This window comes from Panthera tigris, chromosome A1, assembly GCF_018350195.1.
Source record: "Panthera tigris isolate Pti1 chromosome A1, P.tigris_Pti1_mat1.1, whole genome shotgun sequence".
Taxonomy (NCBI): Eukaryota; Metazoa; Chordata; class Mammalia; order Carnivora; family Felidae; genus Panthera; species Panthera tigris.
Genome location: NC_056660.1, coordinates 49,186,682 through 49,212,579, shown reverse-complemented (window position 1 = coordinate 49,212,579; position 25,898 = coordinate 49,186,682). Strand labels below are relative to the sequence as shown.

At 36.5% G+C, this 25,898-nt stretch overlaps 1 protein-coding gene across 4 annotated transcripts in view; it reads left to right on the top strand.

Annotated features, from left to right (window-relative positions):
* The window catches only part of TBC1D4 (TBC1 domain family member 4), a 184,605-nt gene that overhangs the window by 138,513 nt on the left and 20,194 nt on the right, over positions 1-25,898 (top strand). Inside the window, exons 8-14 of one of the 4 annotated variants that reach the window (XM_042978318.1) lie at positions 1,148-1,267; positions 7,538-7,612; positions 8,934-9,160; positions 10,690-10,854; positions 15,031-15,054; positions 21,278-21,435; positions 23,421-23,633. In XM_042978318.1, coding sequence (XP_042834252.1) covers positions 1,148-1,267; positions 7,538-7,612; positions 8,934-9,160; positions 10,690-10,854; positions 15,031-15,054; positions 21,278-21,435; positions 23,421-23,633 — 982 coding nt within the window. Of the gene's footprint in view, positions 1-1,147; positions 1,268-7,537; positions 7,613-8,933; positions 9,161-10,689; positions 10,855-15,030; positions 15,055-21,277; positions 21,473-23,420; positions 23,634-25,898 lie in introns of those variants that run through there. The other 3 variants (XM_042978304.1, XM_042978296.1, XM_042978310.1) reach the window with 3 other exon arrangements.

Sequence of the window (25,898 nt, the reverse complement as noted above, 5' to 3'; positions counted from 1 at the left end):
GAGGGGGATCATATATATATTTTTTTAATCAGTAACTTCTTAACCCCATGGAGCCAATTCTAATGACTGTGCTGAATTTTCTTGTCTGGTCTTTCATTCTCTGATTTCCCTGTCCTTCCCATGATTTTTGAATATTCCTTTCCAATAAATCTTTCCCCCAGACATTACTTTGTGATGCCCCTCTGCTTATAAAATCTGATCCGTGATTCCTCCCATTCAAGGTTTCATATCCAGCCTCACTTTTCCAAGTTAACCTTCCACTACTTTCTTTTGTTTTAACCAAACACCTGCACTGTCTCACTGCCCCATGGGCATTGGTCTTTAGGATTTTGCTGTCATCCCCAGTGCCAGGACCATCTTCATCCCCTTTTTTTCTGCCTGTCTGAATCTTGCCTATCTTTTTATTCCTGACCACTGAGACCCACAACCAATCTTTTGATTCCTGAGACCCACAACCAGTCTTCACACTTCCAGATTTGATACATGTTGTTTTGTGTTGCTGTTTAATGTGAATATATTTCTTTCTCAAACAAATAATAAAGTTTCTTTCTTGGAAATTTTCTACCACTAGGAACCATGGTAGCTTTTTAGTGTACTAGGATAAAATAGAGAATCTAATATAGTGGACATATTGTAGATTCTCATACAGTTTGTAGTATCTATGAGTATTTGTTGATCTGAAAGAAATGATCCACTCACAAATGAAAATGGGATTTTAACAGAGTCATCAGCAGAATTCAGTTTCACTAGATGCTTTGTTCTTTGAAACTTTTTTTCTATGTTTTCCTTCATAATTTGGGTATAAAATATGTGGCTTGAAGAGGGATGGTTATAGTTGTTAGTCAAAATGGCAGTAAAAATTGACGTGTCAAGTTTAAATTTTTGTTAAATGCAGCAGGAATATATTAGCAGAAAGGAAAGGCATAAAGGAGAGATCTTCTGTGTTTTTTTATTACTTGCAATATTAAAAAGTAACCCCTTGTCCTTATAATCTGTATGCTCACAGTGTGGGACCTAAATTATTACTCCTTGATAGAACTACAGAAGAATTGTTATGGTTTTTAATGGCTTAGTCAAGCCTGTATTTAAAGGCTCATTTAACCCTGAATGTTTCCAAACTAAAATTTATCTGTTTTTCTTTCTATAGACAATTTCAAATAGTACCATCCCAGAAAATGCAACAAGCAGTGGAAGGTTCAAGCTTGACATTCTGAAAAATAAAGCTAAGAGATCTTTAACTAGCTCCCTGGAAAATATCTTCTCAAGGGTAAGATTAAACAGAGACTCTTAATTAGATATTGATGTCTGTGTTTACTAACTGCTTTACTTCATTCTCAACTGTCTCACAGAATATTTCCTTTCAAAAAAATAAACCACAAAGATAGCTTTAATATAGTTAAATTATTTAAAGTAATCTCATGATTTATTCTGGTGCTTCTAATATCTAAGTTTGAGCAAGAGATTTAGTAGTAGAAATATATATATATATTTGAACTCAAAATATTTCATTTTGCTATTATTAGGAGCTGACAGGAAATGCTGAAAACAGTGTAAATTAATAGAAATCTACATATTCCATTTAACAAATTTGTATATTTTATTTTAAAATCAAAGTGATTTCTCTTCCCTTCCATTATTCTCTTCCTGAATGGTTCAGTCCAAAACTGTCAGATGAGATCAGGCAAGGTAGAGGTGTTAGGGCTGGAGGGTGGGAGAGTTACAGTGGCTCAGAGCAGAGAGATAGAGCCTGTGGGGTGCTGTGTGTGGGGTGGCCCAATGCAACCTGTGAAAACCAGAGTGTGGTGAGGAGCGTGTCAACTTAAGAGGGTAACCTGGTTCAGGAAGTCTGAGCCTTAGCCGATGAGGAGGCCAGTCCTGCATAGGGATGGCCCAGTGCAGGATGTCAGAGTGAGAGTGAGTGGAGGGGAGAAGGCATTCAAGGTGCTGCTATGAGGAGTTAGAGTCTGAGCAGGGTGGGGATGGCCTCTGTGGGTGGGCGTGGCAGCCCTGATATGGGGTGTTGGAACCTGAGTAGGATGAGGAGAGTGTCTGTGAGGTGTCAGTTGTGGAGATTTTAACACACAGGGGACTGGTCAAATATGTAAACGTATTAAGGATTTAGTAAAAGGAAATTACAAATATGAAAAAGGAAGAAATTAGAATAAATCCCATGTTGTTGGATTCAACTCAGAGGTAACAGTATGGAATCCTGGTTATCTATCTATATATTTTTGAATAATAGAGTTTTATGTATAATATGTAATGCGTGTATATGTATTAACACGTGTGTGTGTGTGTGTGTGTGTGTGTGTGTGTGTGTAAATCTGTATGTGGTCCCTGGCTCTGTCCACTGATAGGAGCTGGGAACAGCTTTTCTGCAAATAACAGTGAATAAATTAAGCCTGCTTGGGTGACACCAAGCACCCAAGGTTTGGTTTCTGCATATCATTCTACAAGAGGGAACTGGGATCCTGGGAGAAATGACTGATTCCAGGACTTCAAAAGGAAGTAGACGATAAACAGAGCATGTTGGTATTTTAGATAATAAGGGAATGCTCAAAGAAAGATGGTGGTATGTCATAAAAACCTTGAGGGGCATCTGAATGGCTCAGTCGGTTAAGCGTCCGACCTGATTTCAGCTCAGTTTATGATCTCATGGTACGTGGGTTTGAGCCCCACATCATGCTCTGCGCCGACAGTGTGGATCTTGCTTGGGATTCTCTCTCTCCCCTTCTCTGCCCCTCCCCTGTTAGCTCTCTCTCAAAAATAAATAAACACATTTTTAAAAAAGTTTTAAAAAGGCCTTGAAGGGCTCCCACACTTGACATCTGAGGCAATATAAACGTCAAAATAAATGATAGCAAAGGATTGTAACCTGTTGTGTGAAGTAGGAAACGATGAGCCCACTCTGATAGGAAACATAAATGAATACCTTGGAAGTTGATCATGATCAGGATATTTACTGGATTTAATTAATATTTTTTAATAACAAAGAGGAAAGTAGTAACTTCACAGTGGAGAAGACTGGCAGACACCACCTCAGTCAACTGACCGAAGGGAACGTCATCAGCAATGAGACAAATTGAAATCTTGTGCGACTTGATACAGAGAGTACAGAAGTTCTGTGGTATTCCTGCCAAAGGAGCAGTACCTGAATCTAATCATGAGGTAGAATCAACAAACCCAAATTGAGGGATGGTCTACAAAATCACTAGCCTGTTGTCGTCACAAGTATTAGGGTCAGGAAAGTGAAGTGCAGGGGAGCATTAGGACATAGTACCTTCTGATATAGGGTGTTCTTGTTCTTTCTTCTTTGCCTGAACTCAAAATACTTTATAGATATTTCTCTTAATTAAAGTGATCAGCTACCAACCCTATTATCAGCAGAAGACACAATGTAGGAAAAGAGTATTCTACAAGATTAATCAGAAGTGTGTTAAGGCACCATTTCATAAAATTGTCCTATCTTTTTCTTCCCCAGTATTTATAAGTTACTTGTGTTCCTTCTTTCTCTCTCCTTCCTTTTCTCACTCCCTCCTGCCCTCCTCTCCTCTTCCCCGCCCTCCTTCTCCTATCTCCCATTGTATTTAGTGAGAATTTTAGTAGAAAGGCCATTTAAGTAGGTGGTCTGGGGACCTGAATTCAAGACCCGGCCCTAGTAGGTTTTATATGTATGATCCCGGACAAATTATTTTCTTCTAAGCTAGTTTCCCCATTTGTGAAATGGGCATCCTGATACTGTGCCTATCTCACATCAGTACGAGGATGAAATGTCACTATGTTAGGAAAGTATCGCAGTGTAGATAGGAGATGGTCCAGACAGTGGGAAGCTCTGAAACCCTTGTCATTTTCGGAATGACCCGAGGGTGCTTAGAATATTACTCTCCTCATCCCCATTTAGTACTTTGGCCTTCTGCACAGCACTTGCACGGCTGACTTTGAAGTGCCACATACATAGCCTTGAGTGGCTGCAACAACTCTGTCGGCAAGGGCACACACAGCCCATGTATTTTGGTCGAGGCGGATGGTGTAGCTTTTGTGCCCCACAGTGCTGCCAAGTGCCATAAATTATGTGACCCAACAAGATCTTGCTTGCACCATGTGCAGCAGAATGGACTTAAGGGGAAGGTTGGCAGCTATCCATGGTGTGTTAAAGGTTACTCAGAAGAGGGGTTTTGTGTACCTCTAAAACTGATCAGTGTATCATTTTCATTCTGAGTTATATGGTAGAAGATTGGCACTCCAGCCACAGATTTTGGCTCATAATTGCTGCCATTTTTAAATGTGAAGACAGTTGATTTAACTAACTATAGCTGTTTATGAAATAGGATATGTTTTTAAAATGCTCAGAAGCTCAGCTCATTAACAATTAAAAAGTGGGTCCAGGGGAAGAGGCGTGCCACATGTATTACCAAATCATCAGACAGTTAGACTGGAAAAGCTGTCTGCTCAGAGGTGAAAAGACAGAGTCCTGTATTCTGGGTATTTGTTGCTTTTTCATTAGTTGAAGTTTTATAGAAGGGAAATATTCACTAATGTGTTTATGTATAGATAAATATTTCCAAAAGAGGAACATTTATTAATATAAAGTATGCATCATTGGAAAACAGTTCTCATTTTATGCTTCCCTCAGAGTACTATCCATTGTCCTTCCTTGTTGAAATGTGTGAATTAATGACCACGATAGAGCATAATTTTATTTATTTATTTATTTATTTATTTTAAAATTATTTATTTTTGAGATAGAGAGCGATGGGGGCAAGTATGTGCGTACAAACAGAGGAGGGGCAGAGAGGGGGAGAGAGAGAGAGAGAGAATCCCAGGTAAGATCTGCACTGTCAGCACAGAGCCTGACACAGGGCTCAAACTCATGAACCGTGAGATCATGACCTGAGCCGAAATCACGAGCTTGGTACTTAACCAGCGGAGCCACCCACGTGCCCCTAGAGCATAATTTTAAAGTAAATTTGTATTTCTTTGTGTCCACACACACACACAAAACACATGGATAAAACACTGCTATGACTAAAATGTGTGATTTAAGTGCTTTTCTAATAATGGAAATGACTTGATACCTGTCTGACCAGTCCCCTTATTGTGACCAAATAACCTGTTTAAGATAAGCAGGGAGGTTGGCCTGGAAGTAGCAGCTAAAAAATAATGGGAAAAACAACCTGGTCCTCACAATAGTTTCCTTTTGGCCACGCACATGAACCAAACCATTGATCCGCCACAAATATAGTTTATTACTGGAAGTGTCTGTTGTTAGGCATAGAACTGAAGAACTGAAAGAACCTTGATCAGGTTCTTTGCAGGACATTTGAAAAATTACCAGTGTAGGCTGCTTAGTTTTATTAGCAATTCCACTTTTCACCAAGTTCTGTTTACAGGAGATAACAGTGAATATGAGCTCAAGAGTTCCACTGCTAAGTTGAAATTCTTGGGTTCAAATTGCTGCCCAGTCCTTGAACTAGCAGTGTAAACTTTGGCAACGTAATCAGAACTTCAGTCTCCTTAACTGTAAAGTTGAGCTAAGTAACTATATCCACCTTGGAGACTCTGTGAGGATTAAATGAGATAATGCACTATAAAATGCTCAACATAGTATATAGAAGGTGATAGGTACTCATTGATATTTTATGTGGCCATCAATTTTGCTGTTGATATGATTGTTATTTAGGTGCCAACAGAAATAGAAAACTATAATTGATATACGTAGATAAGAATAAGTATTGCTTCTATGAAACCAGGTGTAGGATACCATACATATAAACGAGTCAGTTGAGAGAGAACAAGAGTCACCTGAGTGAACAATTGAATCAGCAGCCAGTTGGGGGAACAAGAAAGAACTGTTAAAACTTTCTGGTAGAAGACATCCAAAGAAAAATTCAACAGAAGTCTGGGAAGCTAGAGTTGGAAAACTTTTCCAAGAAACTCTGTTTCTTGGAAATGGAGAATAGGAGGACAAGGTGAAAAAAGGATCAGTCTGAAGATCCAAACGCCGAGTGGTAGGAGTTACAGAACGAGAAAATACCCCAGTGTCCCTTTCTCAGAAGGCACCTGGAGTATGCACTCCACCAAAATGAGGAAGTAAAAAAGAGGAAGACTTAAGATCACAGACACATTTCAACATAGGGTGGTATTAAAAGAAATGTCTAGGTTGATAGTAAAGGAAAATACTGGCAAGTCTAAATTGCAACCTGTCCAGAGTAAGGTAAAAAGGCAGAGGTTTCTATAATGGGTAGCTCAAAGAGAAAGAAAAAAAAAATGGCAGTTGATGGATTATGTGATGTTTGGCCATACTGAGTTCTGTTGTTGACTTTCATAATAAACTAGTAACTGCTGAGGCACTTGTTGACTACATGAAAAACAGATTGTACAAGGATAGTAGTTGTAATCACAGGAGAATATGTAATAGATGAGATGATCTCTTCAGTTCCTCTTTCTTAGATCATCTATGAAATCCATACCAAACAACTACAAAAAAACAAAACAAAAACAAAAAACAAAGAAACCCCACAAAAACCAGTTCACCTGTCTTGAAGCAGACTGACGGGTAGTCTAGCATTTCTAGAGAGAAATGTTTTATTGACATAGTTTTCATATGGAAGAATGAATGAAGCTGAATCTATACATTTTACGATGCAGTTGTTTGTAATTTGCATTCCTTAGCTCATTTTTTTAAGAAGAAGAGGGAGAGAGAATCCCAAGCAGGCCCCACACAGTTAGTGCAGAGTCCGATGCGGGGTTTGAACCCATGAACCGTGAGATCATGACCCAAGCTGAAATCAAGAGTTGGACAGTTAGCCAACTGAGCCACCAAGCAGCCCTCCAATGGAGTTTTTAAAAACTTGTTTATTATAATCCTATAATGTGAACTATGTTGTTTTTAATCTAGGTATTGTGGAGGTTGGATGTTTTCAAATTTTTTTTTTAATGTTTATTTTTGAAAGAGAGAGCTATGGAGGGGGGAGGGGCAGAAAGAGAGGGAGACAGAGGATGTGAAGCCGGCTCCATGCTGACAGCAGGGAGCCTGATGTGGGGCTTGAACTCACAAACCATGGGATCATGACCTGAGTCGAAGTCAGATGTTTAACCAATTGAGCCACCTAGGCGCAACACCACCCCCCCCCCTTTTTTTTTTTTAACTTTTTCTTTATAACTGTTGTGGTTTGTTGTGTTCTGCCTTCCACGGTTATGTTTATCTGTATGAGACATAAAGTGAATGGGGCTGTCTTTGATCTTATGGGGTTTTCCTGATCTTATGGATGAAGAATGTTTAACCTTGTAACCAGAGTAACTTTAAAAACCTTGATCAGAGTATCTAGTTATCCAATGACTGATTTAGAAGCAGTGCAAATAGGTTGTGTATAAGTTCTGTTTACTGTGCAGGCAAGGCTGTTAATACTGCCAATGAATCTGAGCAAAACACAAAAGGATCAATTTAATGCTAGTATAAAGAGGCAACTGCCTTTTATGGTTTTTAAAGTAAAAATTCAAACTGCATGAACAACTGAATTATATTCTCTTCACTCAGGGAGCTAACAGAATGAGAGGCCGGCTTGGAAGTATGGATAGCTTTGAACGGTCCAACAGTCTTGCTTCAGAGAAGGTATCTCGTCTGAGCTCCTGTTTTTACTGCTGATTGCAACTTGGCAAAAACCAGCGCTGATATGGCAGTATCGCTTAGTTGTTTTGTGATGAGTCGTTTGTGACTTTAACAAATGTTATTGTTACAATTAAAGTTAAAATATTAGATTAATGTTAAAATAAATGAAAAATACTGTTATTTAAAGTAAGAAGGTTATGGATATTATTACGTTGCTCTCTTCCACTGCAGCTTTCTCGTGTTAGCACAGAACACCTATTCCAGGCTAATGGTGCTCTGTCAGGCTCTTTGCTGTTTTGGAGATGGTACGCTTGGGAACACAGTATTTGAGCAACTTTTGATCCAAAGCCACAGAAAAATAAGTCATCTAATTATTGCACTTGTATGGTGATCTTTTTATCTTTTGTTCTGTCATGTTACTGCTCCCCCCATTTTTTTTTTTAACTGTAACATTAGGTTCCTCGTTATCTCCTAGATAGTTCTCAGTAGGTATCAGGCAATATGTCACCCGAGGTATATGCAACCTATTTTAAATGGAAAATATTAAAATATTTTTACTGAATTTTGTGTTGATAGAAGTGGGGATTTGGTTTCACTATGAGCGTCTTAACCCTCACCCATGTTTATCAAGCTAAACATTTCTACAGTGGTGCCTGTTTTGGAAAGTATAAACAGCATACCTGTCTAAATTGAAAGATTTATGATGTCCACCCATGCAATAGGAGAGGCATTCCGGCATAGCTCACTTTTCATTCATTTCCTGTTTTTCATGTTTTTTAAAAAAAAATTTACCTCAGGGAACTTGTCATTGGATAGAAATATCCACAGTGAATGAAGGTACTCAACAGGCTTTATTTTATTTTCCTGAAGGCTTTGCTATGAAACTTGGATACTCAGGCATCACGATATTGTTTTGACAGTACAGGAAGCATGCAGGCGATATGTCACGGAAATCAGTAGATATGTAAATCCAGACTCCACCCTTTTTTGGTCATGATCCCTTTTCATCTTTCTGGCAACAATGAGAAAAGTACAGCAGCTATAGCATTTTACCACAAAGTGTTAGGAGAAAGAATACTTTTTCTTATCATTCCTTTCTCTTTCTGCCTATCTTGACGGATGCTGTGTTACAGCTGCTTATCTGAAGAAATGGGTTGTGGTGATACTGATTAGCCTTCAGCATGGATTGAGTGAAAAAAAAAAAAAAGTTTTGTCATGACTCAGGAGGAAGAAGAGGCTCCCTGTCACTTTTGAGCTGTGTGTTGAAGCAGGTCTGCCATGATCCATGTAGGAAAGAAAGACCTCACTGCTGCTTGCTTTGCAGGACTATTCACCGGGAGACTCCCCACCAGGGACACCACCAGCCTCCCCACTGTCCTCAGCTTGGCAGACATTCCCTGAAGAGGATTCTGACTCCCCACAGTTTCGAAGACGGGCACACACGTTCAGCCACCCACCTTCAAGCACAAAGAGAAAGCTGAATTTACAGGATGGGAGAGCTCACGGTGTTCGCTCCCCTCTTCTGAGGCAGAGCTCCAGCGAACAGTGCAGGTGAGTCCAACACTCTTTCTGGAAAGTGAAATGAAATTCTCCTGTCACCTGTTACGGTCACTGTGCAGTTAAGATTTGTTGTGACTTCATGCTGCCAACAGTTCGCTTTTAGAAAGACCAGAAAAATAAATTGAATTGTAAAAAACTTCAGTTACTAAAAGAAACAAGGCAGGATTTAAGGTACACTCCAAGAGAAGAGTTAAAGCATTTTGGACAGAAACAGTTTTTTGTTGTTTTTTTTTTTCCCAGAAAAATGGAAAATACAAGATATTACACACTTATTTTGTCTGGAAAACTTGGTGACAACACATTTTACTCAGTGTTTTCTTGAGGACCACTCTACTGAAACATAATCAGCAAATTTGAAAATAATGTACATAGAAGTAGAACTTCCTGTTAGCCTATGATAAAATACAAGGGTTAAAAAAACCACCTAAGCTATCTTCCTACATGACATAAAATTTGGCTACACTTTATAATAAATTAAAGCCAAAAATGAAAGTTATTAAAAATTTTATCTAGAATAAAGTGATATCTGCAAAGAAGAATACATATATAATAATTGATAGGAGTGTCCATTAGAAATGATTTTATATGGTATTTAAAAAATAATTCAACAAAATTGTTTGGCATTTGGTAATATATAATAAAGGAGGTAAACTCAGAATTGTAGAGTGCTTTCACATCTTCCTGTGTAGCACATGTCAGAATTTAAATCCTAGAATTAATTTTGTTTCTCTAGTTTGCCTGTGAGTCTGATATGGGAAACAGAGTCTGATAGTGATCCCGGTTGGGGAAAAACAAAACAACAACCCAGAACTCTAAGTAAAAGGAATTTTTATATTAGTTGTTATCAGAGTTATCAACATTAAGTTTAAGGATACTGTTTTATCTTCAGTGTTGTTTTTTGACTGATTTGATACTTAAAAATAAGGTAGATACTTAGGATATATGAAAATAAAGTAGAGTAATAGAGTTAATTTTTCTCAGATTTTCTTTTCTAAAAAAGATTTACAATTCATGGGTATATCAAGATTTTTAAAAAAAATGACTGCTTCATTTATATTTACACAAGGCACGAAGTCTCTTTTGTCCGGGAAAAATTATTAAGAATTTAAAAGATTATTTTAGACTTAAAATAGTTAAGTCTTTGAACTACTGATAATCATTTACAGGAACTTGTTTCCTGTAATTATTTCTGCTTTCCTACTTTTTTTTCCCTTGAAGTATCTTTTGCACATAAAAATAAACTCTGTTTGTCCTAAAACTGTTAAGAATGTTTTAGAGACAAACACGTATGGTCGGACATGCTGCACAGGTGAGGAATTCAGTTTGTGAGGAGTGAGCAAGGTCATGGTCATTTCAACAGACAACTGCATGTTTCCTTTTTTCCCTAGAAGATCCAGCCCTGAGCTTTGAAAGGCAAGACTGAATTAATAGCAAGAACCTGTTTATATGCTTTTTCATAGTGAATGAAGATTTTGCCGAAATATAAATTAAGACAAATTTGCTGTGTTTTCTGTACTCAGCATTCTTCCATCAGTTCGGCGCATGCCCAAGGAGAGTAATTCTTCCTCCAGTCTTCCAAGTCTTCACACTTCCTTCTCTGCCCCTTCCTTCACTGCCCCCTCTTTCCTGAAAAGCTTTTACCAGAATTCAGGTAGACTGTCCCCACAGTATGAAAATGAAATCAGGTGAGATCAGTGTCCTCTGTTTGCAAAGCAAAATTTTCTGCAGTGATATGCTGATATGTTACTAAAAAGTGACTCATTAATTTTGGAGTGACATTTACGCATCCATACGTTGTGCTTGTTCTAATCCATTTCTAATATAGTGGCTTCAATTCCAATGAATTTTATCAAGAAAACTTTTAAAACCAGTGTTTCAAAGCCTTTAATAACACGATCATCTAACTTTTTGAATTATATCTTTGTACTGTGTATTTCTTTGCTGTACGCTCCAGAGTCTAAGCTTTGTACTGTTTGCAACAAGACCTGGTGCTAATACATACTAAGCAAGTCTCCTCCGATTGTGCTTTTTCTTCTTAGCCTCTTTGGACATATGATACGGAATCCATAAGCCAACTGTATTAACGTGATAGATAAATATATCTTTAGTTTTTAAGTATATAGAATATTTCCTAGGCATTTCTTTGATTTTTCTATGACATAGATTTACTTCTCTAAAACTCCGTGTAAAATACATAATGGGTACAGGATCATGTTGATGTCAGCTCTTTCAGATAGCATGAAGGATTTCTTGAGTCTTGTAGTTATCTGATTTTGTTTTGTTCTCAGTATTGAAAATGTATAGCTTTTAAAATCTTTGTGCTTTTAAGTACACAAAATTACATGTAGTGATTTTTGGAGAATTGCCTTTTTAAAAAATTTAAAATTATGACATCTTACTGATTATTCAAATTATTAGTGGGATATCGATAGCTTGGGAATTCTTCTAAAGGGATTGTTGCTGGCTTAGAAGTTTGTGATATTCATTCCAGTCTTTGGTGTATCTTGCTTGACTCATTCTTTTTTTTTTTTGCTGTATAGTATTCCATTTAATACACTACAGTTTATCCACTGTCTTGCTGATAGACTTGGGTTGTTCCTAGTCATTTGATATTTGACAATTCTTGCAGTCAAGGAGAGGAATACCTGTTGTAACCAGCCTGTGTGTCACTAAGATTTTCTTTTTGGCCCCATTTCTTTTAGACTTAGGAAATCCCAAAAGTTAGCATTTAACTAGGTAATCTTCAGCAACTGGTTAAATTAGACTAATTTTTGAATGATCTGAGTATCTTTTGTCTATGTGTGCCAATTATCTTCACTCTAAGAAAGATAATTAATACTGGATTTAAAAAATTTTGAATCTGAACTTCCTCTGAATTAGTACAAAGTCATGTTCATACATTGAGTTTCTAGTGAAGAAAATGAATGAAGAACTGATTTTAAAGGGCTTTTCAAGGGGGCACTTGGCCGACTCACTTGGTAGAGCATTCAACTCTTAAATCTTGGGGTTGGGAGTTTGAGTCCCACTTTGGGGGTAGAGATTGCTTAAAAAATAAATATAAAAAAGTAAATAAGGGATTTTTCAGGGACAACCTTATGGGAGAAGATTGAAAAGAAATTAGCTACAAAAAACAGTGTAGTATATATGGAATATGCCATGAATTGAGAGAACCAAGAACGTACACATATAAAAATATCAGTTTGCCTTATGTCTATAGTACTACCTATTAATAAGAGTACAGCACTTTGAATGAAACATACTGGCAGTTTCTTATTGTTATGTTAGTTAAAGTGAGCATCTGGGCAATCCTAGTTTTCTTCTGGGAACAGAACCCTGCCCAAAAGTGACAATTAGGAAAAATCATTGAGAAGGTCAAAGGTTAGCTGTGAACAGAATGCAGAATGCCAAAACAGTGGCTTTTTTTTTTAGATTATTTATATTGTAGTGGGTTACATATCTGTCTTCAGTAGTTTTGCTTAAGTGTGTGCATTATTCTTGCTCAAAGCTTCCTAGTCCTCTGTATCTCATTCTAAAGAAGGATATTAAAGTCAGAGGGTAAGTGTATTTAGTTTTGCATTGAAAATTTTCACTTTTTGTAGCTATCTTACTTGAAGTGATATATTTAAACATATGGAGAACTTTTAAATTTGTAGGATCATTAAAAATAATCCTGTTTTCTGTGCTTTGTAATATTTTCTTGGCTCTAAGAATAGCGAAAAATCAGAGAGCATTTTCTTGTACATTTTTCTGTACTTTCTGTACAGTTTTGTTTTTGTTTTTTTTTTTGGTAATTTGACCAGCATAGACCCAGCAGGCCAAAAAGAGACTTAAAATTTTTATTTTTATAGAAAAGTATAACAATCAGGGCTGCCTGGGTGGCCCAGTCAGTTAAGTGTCTGACTCCTGATTTCAGCTCAGGTCATGATCTCACAATTAGTGAGTTTGAGCCCCGAGTCAGGCTTTGTTCTGTGTCAGCTCAGAGCCTGCTTGGCATTCTCTCTCTCCGCCCCTCCCCGACTCGTGTGTGCACTCTCTCTTTCTCTCTCTTTCTCTTTCGCTCTCTCAAAATAAATAAACTTAAAAAAAAAAAAAGGCAAGTACCCCAGCCCTGAGCATACAGCTCAGTGGATTGTCACGGAGTGAATGCTCCCATGTCACCACCTCTCAATAAATGGAATGCTATCAGTACTCTCATGGTTCTTCTCCTCTTCCCACCCAATCACTTCCCTTCCCCCTGATCACTCATACCATTGTTCATATTTGCCTGGTTTTGAACTCTGTATAAATGGAATGGTACAGCATACGTTCTTTTACTCTGGCTTCTTTCATTGCACATTACTTTATGAGATTCATCCCCATTTTATGTGTAGTTCAGTTCATTTATTTTTTATTGCTGTATAGTATTCCACTTAATATGTGGGTTGTTTCTAGTTTTGGGTCATTAAAAGAGTGCTATCCTGGATATTATTAGTTGTCCTGGATATTAGCATATCTGTCCATTATTGAGGACTATGTACACAGTAGTAAAATTGTTGGACAAAATTCACTATTAATAGGTTTATTTCAACTAGTAAGTCACTTAGACATAAATTATTAGTTATAATCTGGGACAGGGTTTTTTTTTCAATTTGTATTTTGAAATAATTTCAGAGTTAAAGAAAATTTGGAAAAATAATATGGAGAACTCCTGAAAACCTTTTATCCAGATTCATCAATTTTTTAAAATTTCCACATTTTCTTTACCATTCCTTCTGTTTATTCACATATTATATGTATATGTGTACACACACACGTGCATATATGAGTATATATTTCTTTATTCTAAGTCATTTGTAAATAGGTTACTTCCATTCATACATTAATACTCTGCATACTTTAATATGTATTTCCTAAGAATGAGGATACTCAAGAGCATGGTTTTAATTCAGTGATTTCTGAATCTACATTTCTCATCACGCCTTTCAGAGAGAACATGAAGCACACACAATTACTGTAATATCTGGAACTATTCAGAATATTGAGAGGAATGAGGTTCAGAATACTATGAATTACAATTTTCTTTTCACTTGAGTACCTCGCATCTTATTAGTTGTATAGAGTGAATCTCTAAATATGCACAGTCAAATAAGGTACAGAGTATGTTAGCATATAGGCTAATATATACTACTTCTTAAAAAGCCTATTAAATTGAAAATTTGAAACTCAGATTAGGCATCCTTCTCTAGGACCTCTATTCTGAATCATTAAAAACATGTCAGGTTACTGTTTTTAAGTAGGCTGAGAAAAAGGAATCAAGATATTTTTAATATGGTTTATTGATTAGTAGGTTTATCTGCACAGCCTTGAAATGATAAAGGAAAGGGAATAAGCATATGTTTTGTTTTGCCTTGAATTAATTTTTAAAAATTTAATGTCATTTCATTGTTTAGTAGCTGAACCATAACTGTGATGATATAGTACATTTATATAATATTTATCAAATATGATACATCCTTTCTATCAATAGGCATCTTTGTCACTCCTTATAATTTTTTCTCAGCATTTAAGCCTTTAACCAAGAAAACATTTATATTGAAGTTAATTGGTCAAAAGTAAAATGATAGTCATTACTTCTATTCACTTATAAGACTTTTCAGTGAGAAAATAAGATTTTTGCTGAAGTACTTTGTAGTACAATTTTGGTTCCACATAGTTCTCTTGTGTTCACTGATAAAAATAGTATTATCATTCACGATTCATTATTGAAATAACTGTATGCTTTATTGATGACTAATGGAAATGCCTTTTTATTCTAAAATCCTGATTTTGGTCATATATCTCTCTGTATGCTAATGTCATTCCTTCTTTTCCTGTTGGACTAGACAGGACACTGCTTCAGAATCAAGGTGATTAGAGGTCTAAATATGTTCTTATAAAAATTCATAAATTCTTCCACCTGAATATCACTGTCAGTTAAAAAACAGTTTTGGCTGTCTCCTGAATGCATGCCAACATTCTGGTGCTATGGGGTTCTGTCGTAGGGAAAATGTGATGCCTGGTGTAATCAAAGATCACAAATAATCATATAAAATGTTGATTGCAAACAGAAATCCTGTTTCTACTCTATTCTGTGCTGACAATTCCTTAGTACTGTGCCGTGGCCTTCAAGCAAAGCCTGATTTTAATTTTGAATTAATAGACATGAATTTGCTCATTTGGAGGTATGTATGTACATATAAGGAGTTTATTTCAAGAAGATGCAGAAATGAGCATCCTAAAAGAAACAAGGTCATAAAATTTAATCTAGTTTTCACCCAAAGAGGATTGTTAATCTGTTCCTATTCACCTTAATTCTTGATAAGTTGGTTACTTTGAGACACTGCTGAGGCCTGTCAAACCTCCCACTGGTCTGGACACAGGAAAACACCTACTTCCTTATTATGGAAGTCTGACCACCTCTGTAGTGATATCTCTTCCTCTCAACTCGCATGCTTTTTGTGGTAAACATCCAAAATTATTGCTGTACAACTTAACTGGAAATAATTATTCTTGGCTTTGTTTTAGGTTCTATACTTAGTTTGTATCAGGAATCCCGTGACAAACAGACATGCCCATCTTTCTGTTTGGAGTCACTAACATTTGGATTTCTTTCTAGCTACAGTGAAGACACAGTGTTAAAGATTGGACTAGAATGAAAAAAAAGGAGAAAAGAAAGGAGAAAAAAGGAAATCATTTTGGACACATTGATAAGATAAAAAATGACTTTTTGTTTGAGACTTGTAATTGATTGACACTTTTTAATGGTTGGGTGTAAGACTCTTACCTACTTTTAAAAGCCTAATGGAAGTGTTAGTTTTACTGTGTGTCCTTCTAGGTTCTACAGTCATAAAAACAGGTCTGTTTATTTGGCCTGGACTTTCCTTATTTTACATATGGTTAGATTGAGCCCTAGGGATGTTTTATATCTTGTTTAGTATTATTTCCTTAATCTTAGGTTTTAGGGATGTGAGTAAGCAAATGAGCTAGCCACCCAGAGATACTTTAAATTCCAGTGTAAAGAACTTAATCTTTTAAAAGTGTATATTCAAAGTAGAGCTTAGGAAATAAAACTCCTTGTTTTTCTCCTTCTTTCTTTTTGTTTTACACATTGTTCCACTGATTAATCTATCTCCGACTCATAGCTCACATGCTATATATTGCTTTCCACTAGAATAGTTCAATATCAGTTTTATTTAATTAGTAAAGATTTTCCAAAGAATGATAGGATTGTACCTAGTTGAAAGTCAGTACTTACATAAACTATTAGTGTACCTGATGCAGTTATGTGTAAATTATACTTTGGATCCTGTGGGAAAAGCTCAAGTTTCATCACTATGTTGTTCCACGAGTCTTTCCTGAGGCATTTACAAAGAGAACACTTTTTCAGATTTCTGTGAAATCGGTGCTATATCACATTAATCAAGTCTTGTTTCTATCTTGAATTGTAAAACATTGTGATTTAGATATAGCTTTAATCAGTATTAGTCATTTATTTGGCCTTTATGATGCTACTCGTTTTAGATGGGTGCCCAGGGGCTGGAGGATGAGGAGCAGTTTGCTGCTAAGCAGAAAAACACCTTTTGGGGTTTTTTTTGTTTTTGTTTTTTAGTTTTATTTTGTTAACATACACTGCAATATTGGTTTCAGGAGTATAATTCAGTGATTCAGCATTTATATACAACACCCAGTGCTCATCACAAGTGCCCTCCTTAATACTCATCACCCAACTACCTCCCTCCATCAACCCTCAATTTGTTCTCTATAGTGAAGAGTCTCCTGTGGTTTGTTTCCCTCTCTCCTCCTCCCCGCCCCCCCCCCCCCCCCCCCCGCCCCTTACCCTGTATTCGCTTTTGTTGTTTCTTAAATTCCACATATTAGCTTTGTGAACAATGTATCTATGCTGCCTGGTGGTGGGGGTGGGGGGAGGTGGAATAAAACATGACTGCAACCTTAACATTGAGTCCCTATGAGTGATCACTAAAACACCTCCATTTTTTACAATATCCAGCAAATTAATTGTTACTAAAGCAGACAAGTATCCATTAAAAATTCTGTGTTAACACAAGAAGTAAATGTTAATTTAAAAAGTCAGGGTGGTAAAGGTTCTAACTGCTTGGCCAAAGATGTATTAAAAAGTTATCTTGGAGCTTTGTGGGAGCATTCATATCATATCCATAGCTTTGGATTTGATGCTGTGTCCAGAAGGACTTGGAAGTGCCTCCCAGCCTACAGAATATGATAGAATATTTTCTCTTCTTATAAAGCTCTCATTTGTGCCTTTTGGATTGTGGTTCTTAATTAACTGTGGACTGGTAATAGGAAATACATATAGAATACACCAATATAAAAATAATTGGGAATTCACCACATTGTAGTTCCTTCCTAGTTATTCGTTTTTTAATTTCATAAATTTTCAATAGAGGTAATTCTGGCACAAACTACTTTTCCTGAATATGTCACTTTGGAAGCAATTTTATAATATACATGTTGACATTCCAAAATGCAAAAGAAGGAGGGAAAAGACCATGGAAAAATAAGGAAATGGTTCTGATTTGTTTTATCATTTAAAAAAAATGTAAAGATAATACAATATATGTATAGTCCACCATATTAATGTGTTTTGTTTTTGATCCTTCCATTTAAAGAAATAGTTGCATTTTGGAATGGAGTTCTTTCAAAAGCAAAGAAGAAGTGAGACATGTACATAAGTGAACACTTAGTACTTTGAAGTTATTTCTCTGCTGAAATAAATGACTTTGTGCCATTAAAAAATGGAAAGAGGAATACTGATCATAAGACTTAAAGCCAGTTAGAGACTGATTTTTTTTTTTTTCCACCAGAAATACACATGGCACTGGGGATACTGACAGGTTTAGTTTTATGGTCCAGTAGTGCTTTGTCTGAACTAAGGAGGAGAGGATTTACATTGGCATGTAGTGTAGTGCCTTTGTTGGGATCCTGGACCACCTGGATTTGAATTCTGGCTTCTCCATTTATTATCTGTGGAACTGTGGGCAAGTTGCTTAGACTTTTTCAACCCAGAGAAAGTTTTCTCACTAAAAGTGGAAATAGAAATAACACCTACCCCATAAGGTTGCTGTGAGGATAAAATGAGTTCCTACTTGTAAAATGCTAAATATTAGGACAATGCAGTTACCACCGTAGGAATGTCAGATTGCTGACCAATAGTAGGTAAATCAAAGGGCAAGCTGTGGGAAGTTGCATATATGCACTGACTGCTGGAGCCCTTATCTGGACTCAGACTTCTGGGTACATGGCTTCTGGAATGAAATGAAGCAGGGCAGCCTTTTCCTTATCTCAGCCACCAACCAGCTTTTTTAGGATGTCCTTTTTTAGTACCAAGATAAAGGGGTCAGTGGTCTGTTATGTAAGTGCTTTTCAGTATATTATTATCTTATATTCTGACTGCTAATTTTTGGCTTATCAATTCTGACCATTCAATTCCAGACATAGGAAGAAAATGTGTCACTTGGCAATTTATTTAGATTATAGGATATAAAATTTTAGATGTTATGAAACTTTCAAATATGTAGCAGGCTAATGTGAAGGTACTTTATGGACCTGTTTTATAATCCCCCAAAAGCACATATTTTAGACACAATAATGAAATTGTTAGGAGTACTTTAAGTTTTATTTTTAGAACTATCTAGACATTCAACATGTCATTGACGGCGAATTGGAACTTGATTTAAAAAAAAAATTTTAATGTTTATTTATTTTTGAGAGAGAGGGACAGAGACAGAGCATGAGCAGGGGAGGGGCAGAGAGAGAGTGAGACACAGAATCCGAAGCAGGCTCTGTACTGTCAGCCCACCGCAGGGCTTGAACCCACGGACTGTGAGTTCATGACCTGAGTTAAAGTTGGATGCCTAACTGACTGAGCCACCTGTGTGCCCCAAGTCTGATTTTTAAAAGATAGTTTAATTCCACCATCAAAATATAAAAGTTTCAGAATCCTTTGGGTTAGTTTATTGTAGTTTTGTTTGTCAGAGCTGCTAAATAGTCAAGAGGAATTATTGAACACTTACCCCATGAGGCATTGAAATAGATACTTTACAGAAGTCTTTCACTTAGTTTTCTAGGCTTAAATTATAAATTTTGACGCCTTTATGCAGGACAGGAACAACACTTACTCGGAAAAACAATGCCTTACGCTGTTTACTAACACTGCTGCTGTTGTTAGTACCTACCAGTGCCATCAACAGCTCGGTCTGTACTTTCAGGAAACCGAGCTGTTAGAGCTTTTTGCCAAAAAGGATGTAAAAGTCATGCTACCAACATAGGTTTTAAAAAGGTGTTCTTTTAGTTATTCCTGACATGTTAGCCTAGCCCATATGATTTTTTTGTCCATTTCATTTAACCTTCTGAGTTAATGTTTGCTATTATTTGCCAGTTATTATACCAGAAGCTAGAAATACGTCCATTAACTGGGCATTTAGCAAATAACTGCTCGTGAGATAGTGTTACCAAAGTGAAGATACAGAGTACTTCAAGAGTGTCTAGCAGGATATAACTATTATTTGCAGAACATTTGAATCATAGTTTCTAAAAGGGAAATACTTGAGTTAATACTTTCCAAAGCGGAAGTAAAGGTGGACATATTTATTCAGTCTTACAGGGAGCTTTGAACCATGGACACCATGGACACATATTAGGGTTGTAATTTTATCTAACGAAGGGGGTTTGACTGTATTGAGATATATGTGTTGTTGCTTTCTGAAGTATCCTAATCTATCACACTGCCAACTGTGCAACAGCTGAAGGCATGTCTTTTTCTTAACCTTAGTTTAGCTAATCTAGAAGTAATCATTCCAGGAAGATAGGTCAAGATTAGAGATAACGGAATTACCTGATGACCATGGGTACATAAATAAAAATATGATAAGCAGGTGCTGAATTGCTCCCTTCTTGGTGGCCTCAGTACCACTGAGGCAGGTGGTGGATTTTCTAGCTACATTTCCTTTCTGACTTAAGCATTGACTCTTTTGGACTCCATTAAAAGTCCTGGATCTTCACTTGTTGGTATCACTAGCCATAAATACTGTTACCTTCAACATTTTTTCAGGAAAGCCCAGAGACTTTGAAATGTACTGTTACCACCACTAACAGTAGCAATTCTTGCATGGCATTCCAGCTGCTAAAGTGACTCGTCTCAGAAGTGAGTTTGAGTCAGGATGACCTTTTATTGCAGATAGGCCTAGCATGACTTAGAATGTTCTTTCCTAGGAAATGAAAGTTTTAGAGCAGACCCACATTTCCACATGTTTGTTTCACAAAGCACTAATGTATAAAGCTGTCACATGCTCAAAGCCCCCTCCCTGCCTCCAAAATTGGGGAAGGTGATTATGGGGTCAAATGATTGAAATAGATTAGGGCATATCTATATATTACTTCACTCTTCGGAAAGTCATAGTGCATACCAGTATATTACAGTCTCTGTGAAATCCTCCTATAGAGAGATGTTGAATATTTTTTATCTTAACCTAGCCAGTCTTATTGATCACAGTTCTTTTCTTAATATATTACCTAATAATAATCCCAAGGTTAAGCATTCCTCCTTTATTCGGGTTACTTTCTACCATGATCCACATATTGGTGGCTAGCAACTTGTAGACAGATCTCAACAGTCACAGGCAATAAGAAGCTATCTTTATCAGTCTATTCTGTAAGAGTGTAAGGAAAGCTCTTTTTGAGCCTCTTATAGGACATTTACATTGTTTAGAATGCACTTTTTAATTTTTTAGTAAAGCATGAGTTCATTACTTAAGCAGCCTCTGTGCCTCTGTATACGTTCATCTTTTCCTCGGGTTAGGACTTGAAATGGTTGGCTACTATGGAATGAGTAGAAACAGGTGAGCTCCTCATGCCTGGGCTGTGGCTTGGATTGCATTTTCCCCAGGCTGCTGTGGCCTGGATGACCAGTGTGCCTAGTGATGCATTGCTCTTTGTTGCCTGAGGCTTGTGCTTGCCCATGGCAGGACTTGTGAATGGCTTGTGCTACCGTGTGGTTGTGAAGAACCGTGCTGTGTATTTCTCCTTACAAGTTGCATATTTATTTGCTTTCCACAGTGATGGAGAGGGGAGAAAAAGGACCTCGTCTACTTGCAGCAATGAATCCCTAAACGCTGGAGGCACTCCCGTCACCCCTCGTCGAATCTCCTGGAGGCAGCGCATTTTCCTCAGGGTTGCTTCTCCCATGAACAAATCTCCCTCAGCAATGCAGCAGGGTCTGTGTGGTACACACTAAAGAATTACTCCTTACCGGTATCATAAACTAGGGAATGGAATGCAGTACTTTGGGTACAAAGAGATTTGAGTGATTTCAGTGGAGAAATAACTTCTGTTTCCATATATGACATGGTGGTGAACTTCTCAGCTATCGTTAGAACGTAGTAGACATTCAGTAAATGCTTGATGAGTGAATGAGTGAACTCCCCAAACTGGGCACTAAGATACTGCTAGAAAAGCATAGATTTTTTTTTTTATTATTAGAAAAGTAACCTACTCCTTTACAAGGGTCACTCATAAAACAAAGTGACATCAAAATGTTGAATGATTAAGAAATGGATACAGACACAGTAGACAAATATCAACCAAAAGATATGATACCTGTTAGAAATTAAAGCAAAGACATCCAAAGGGGCAAAGTAAATTATAACAATAAACAGAGATACAAAAATGATGACCAATTATGCCAACATGCATAATTACATAGCCTTGAAAGTTAGAAAATAGAAGTTCACAGAATGTTGGGAAGAAATACATCAGTAGCTCTCATGGGAGATTTTAACATATTTTTCTCTAAAAATTAAATACAAGGAGGGTATATATAGTTAATATTTGAGAAATATAATTTAACAAGCTTGATCTAATATTTATACAGAAACTTGCTCCCCCATAGGCAAAGTTCATTCATTTTTAGTGCACATGGAACATTCCAAAAAATTGTGTACTTGGCCACAAAGGCATTATTTTAATGAAACAATCACATAATCTCTGATTACAGTGCAAAAAAAAAAAAAAAAAAGGAATCAAGAATTAGAAGACAACTAAAATGTTTCATGTGTTTGGAAACTGAAAACTACTAGAAACTAGAAGGAAGAAAATATGTTCAGAGCCCTGCACATCAACATTGAGTTGTATTTAAAGGGCATTTTTAAAATCAGGAAAGACAAAACTCAAATGTACCTAAGTATTTAATTCAAGAAGTTAGAAAAGGAGCCCTTGAGTAAAATTTTTAAAAATTATTTATTAAGGACATAAATAATAAGGGTAAGGGCAGAGGTCAGTTAGTAAAGAAAAAGAAACAAGAAACTGACATTACTAGAGAAAAAATTAACTCTGCCTAGGGTGGCCAGAGAAAGCTTCACAGGAATGCTGGATATTTACATTTAAACTCATTGCTGGGAGAAGCATGTTTCAGGAAGTGAAACTAGCAAAACTCTGACATCATCGGAGAGAACTTTGCAGGTTAGGGAATCGTGAGAAATTCAGCATGACGGGAGCAGAGGATGGGAGATGGAAACACAGGTTGGGAAGTTTACGCGAGGCAGGAGTCTGAAGCTGTCCATATGCTGTTTGCAGTAGTTTGGACTTTGTGCTTTGGGGCATAAGCAACCGTTGAAATATTTTAAGAGACATAGTCATGTTTGTTAATAGGAAACTAATTGGCAAAGGTGCAAAGAATGGCCTGGAACAGAGGGAGAGAGCGAGCTCCACGAATTGGGTAAGAGAATGTTGCAGGAGCGAGCAGAGGTGCTGAGCCAAGACAGGCCCCACGTTGTTTAGCTGCTCTTCTCTTGACTGTGTCTGATGGTAGATGGAGACCTTAGGAGATCACTATTACCTACTCATGTAACCTTTTTGTTTTGCACAATCAGAGAATGTACAAAGATAAATTGCAGAAGTGTTGGGCTCTGGGGATTGCCAGTTCATCTTAGAGCACCTATCTTATAGGTCATTGTGTGCAGAAAGAAGAAGTACAGAAATTACATGTGCTTTCGTTTCAACTCGAGAGGGAAATCTGTCAGGGGAATTTAGTTTAGTGAATTTACTTAAGCTGTTAGTTCCAGAAATGCAGTTACTGGGAAAGTGGCCTTGTGAAAAGCTTTAAAGGTGGAAGATAGGATGAGAGAACATCAATTCTAGAGAAAGCTTCTGCGTAGTCTGGGTTACTGCTTAGGAATGCCTCTCACTGTTTTCTTCTCTGCAGATGGACTGGACAGGAACGAGCTGCTGCCACTGTCCCCTCTTGCTCCAACCATGGAGGAGGAACCACTGGTTATATTCATGTCTGGTGAAGATGATGATCCAGAGAAGGCTGAAGAAAGAAAGAAGTCAGAAGAACTGAGGAGTTTGTGGAGAAAAGCAATACATCAACAAATCTTGTTGCTTCGAATGGAGAAAGAAAACCAGAAACTTGAAGGTTAGCCATTCAATCAGGGCTAAGTGATATGATACTATAATTGAAAGCTTTAGGTTAAAACCACCCCGGTCTTCCCCACACTCAGTCAAGGAGTATAAATGCACTTTGACTAGGATTTTACTGATTATAATTGTTTCATTTTATTTTGTGAGGTTGCAATGACATGGGAATGTGCAGCTTAAAATATTTGCATTTTTGTTTAATAGCTAAAACATCAGACACCTTTAGAGTGTTTTTGGGTAACAGAAAATGTACATAGTGTGGCATCCATGTATTTGATGTGACTGAAAGTCTAATATTATTGTGCATTACTTAAAAAAAAACCCTTAAACATGAAAAATATTTCAAAAATTCTTTTTGAAATTGATTTTCACCTTTTAGGCTAATTGCATTTATAATAAGGGAAATGTGCCTATTTCAAATAAATTCTATTTGTATTGTACCCAGTTCAACTATCTAATTACCTGTTATCAAATCAAAGTTCCTAATTTTTGTTATTGCTTTATATACTTTCTACTTAAAAAATCATATTCAAATCATTAAATTTATAATTGGATAATTTACAATAGCTTCTGTGGTATTACTGGTGCTTTATTGCTTACTTTATGAACAAGTGTTTTAGAATGTGTTTTCCAGACTTCGAAAGAATGATGTTATTTACCTCCTTATGAGCCACACATAAGGAGATGTGCAGACGGGACCAAAACTCAAAAAATGTACTAATGTTACTATGTTTGGCAGTTCACTTAACCTAAAAGGGCCTTGTTTTTCACATGTGTAAAATGAATGATTTAGCTTAAGTGGGTCCTTTGATTTACAAGATTATAGGAAAATGTACAATTTAGGTTTTTCTCTGGCTTGCTTTTATTGTGTTGTCTTCCAAAATGCTTTTTTAAGAACAGGTATTCACATTTCTATGCTCATCACCTATCTTAAGATTCCTCTTACTACACCTAATACTCAATTCTGTTTTTAAATTGAACAATATTTAGTTTGCAAGGGAGTAATTTTCTTCATTGCTGTTTTCTTGGCAGACTGGAAGTACGCAAAGTTTTAAATATCCTAGGAAGTAAATCTTTTTTTTTTTCTTTAAAATTAAAACCCAATTGATTGTTATTGGTACAGTTTTTAAAAGTTTGATGTGATAAATGGTATGCCCACCCGGGATTTTATAGATTTTGAGGGAAATTCAATTCATATTTAGGATAAGAGAGGAGGTGACATTTAGCAGATATGGTCAGAAACCTTTATGAGTTCTTTTTTTTCTGTATTTAAGTAACAGAGATAAAAAATAGTTGAGCTTATTAAAATTCTGGTCAATGGATAATTATTTATTGATGGTTCTTTATTTTTTGCCTAGTTAACCAGGTGAGGGCAGATGTTGACTGTTCTTAATCAGCATTTTATCCTCAGGGCCTGAAGCTGGCACATAGCTCTTGATTATTCTCTTAAATGAATAAAGATCTAGAGAACGCTGCAGGGGGAAAAAAAGGAAATATGCTTTTGTTCATTATAAAAAAATAATTAGTAAAGTAACATATAGGGTTATATTAATTATTAGCTTTAATGAACCCACTTCTTCAAAAAAATTTGATTACCATAGAGAAATATAAAGCAAGTATTGAGAAGCAAAGCTCCTCTCTGTGAGTTTAGTGGTATCCAAGAGGTAGGCCATCTAGTGGTATCCAGGAGTATTTTCATAGTGAAAGTTTGGTTATATCTGGACTTTCAGTAGAAACTTTTACTCTTTATTTGAATAACCATATTATAAGATATTTAAATTCTTTGGAATGGTTTCAAACACACTAAGTAAAGGGTAATACTCATTCTGCTGTTGTTTTTGTGCTGTCGAGGACTTTGGATGCATGACAAAGATTTGTGTTGCAGAAGGTAAGGGGTTGAGCACTGTGAGCTTGAATGAATACACGTTAATCTGTGAGACTCCTGTTTAATGTGATCCTAATGAAAGAAAAAAAAATAGCTAAATGTTTTTTCTTCCTTTACTCTTTTGGAATCAAGTATTCAAGATAAAGAACACATCAAGTTAGTAGTTGCTTTTATAGGCCTTTCTTTAATGAGCTTTGGGCTTATATTTTAGACCATCAAACAAGAGAGAATTCTGTACTATTTTTAAAAACAGAAGTAGTGTTAATTTCAATAAAATGAATTTTTTTCTTTAAGAAAAAAATGAACACAGAGGCACATGACTTAACATTTTTAAAAGAAGTATTGGTAACTCTGGGAATAATTATAAAAATGTATTGG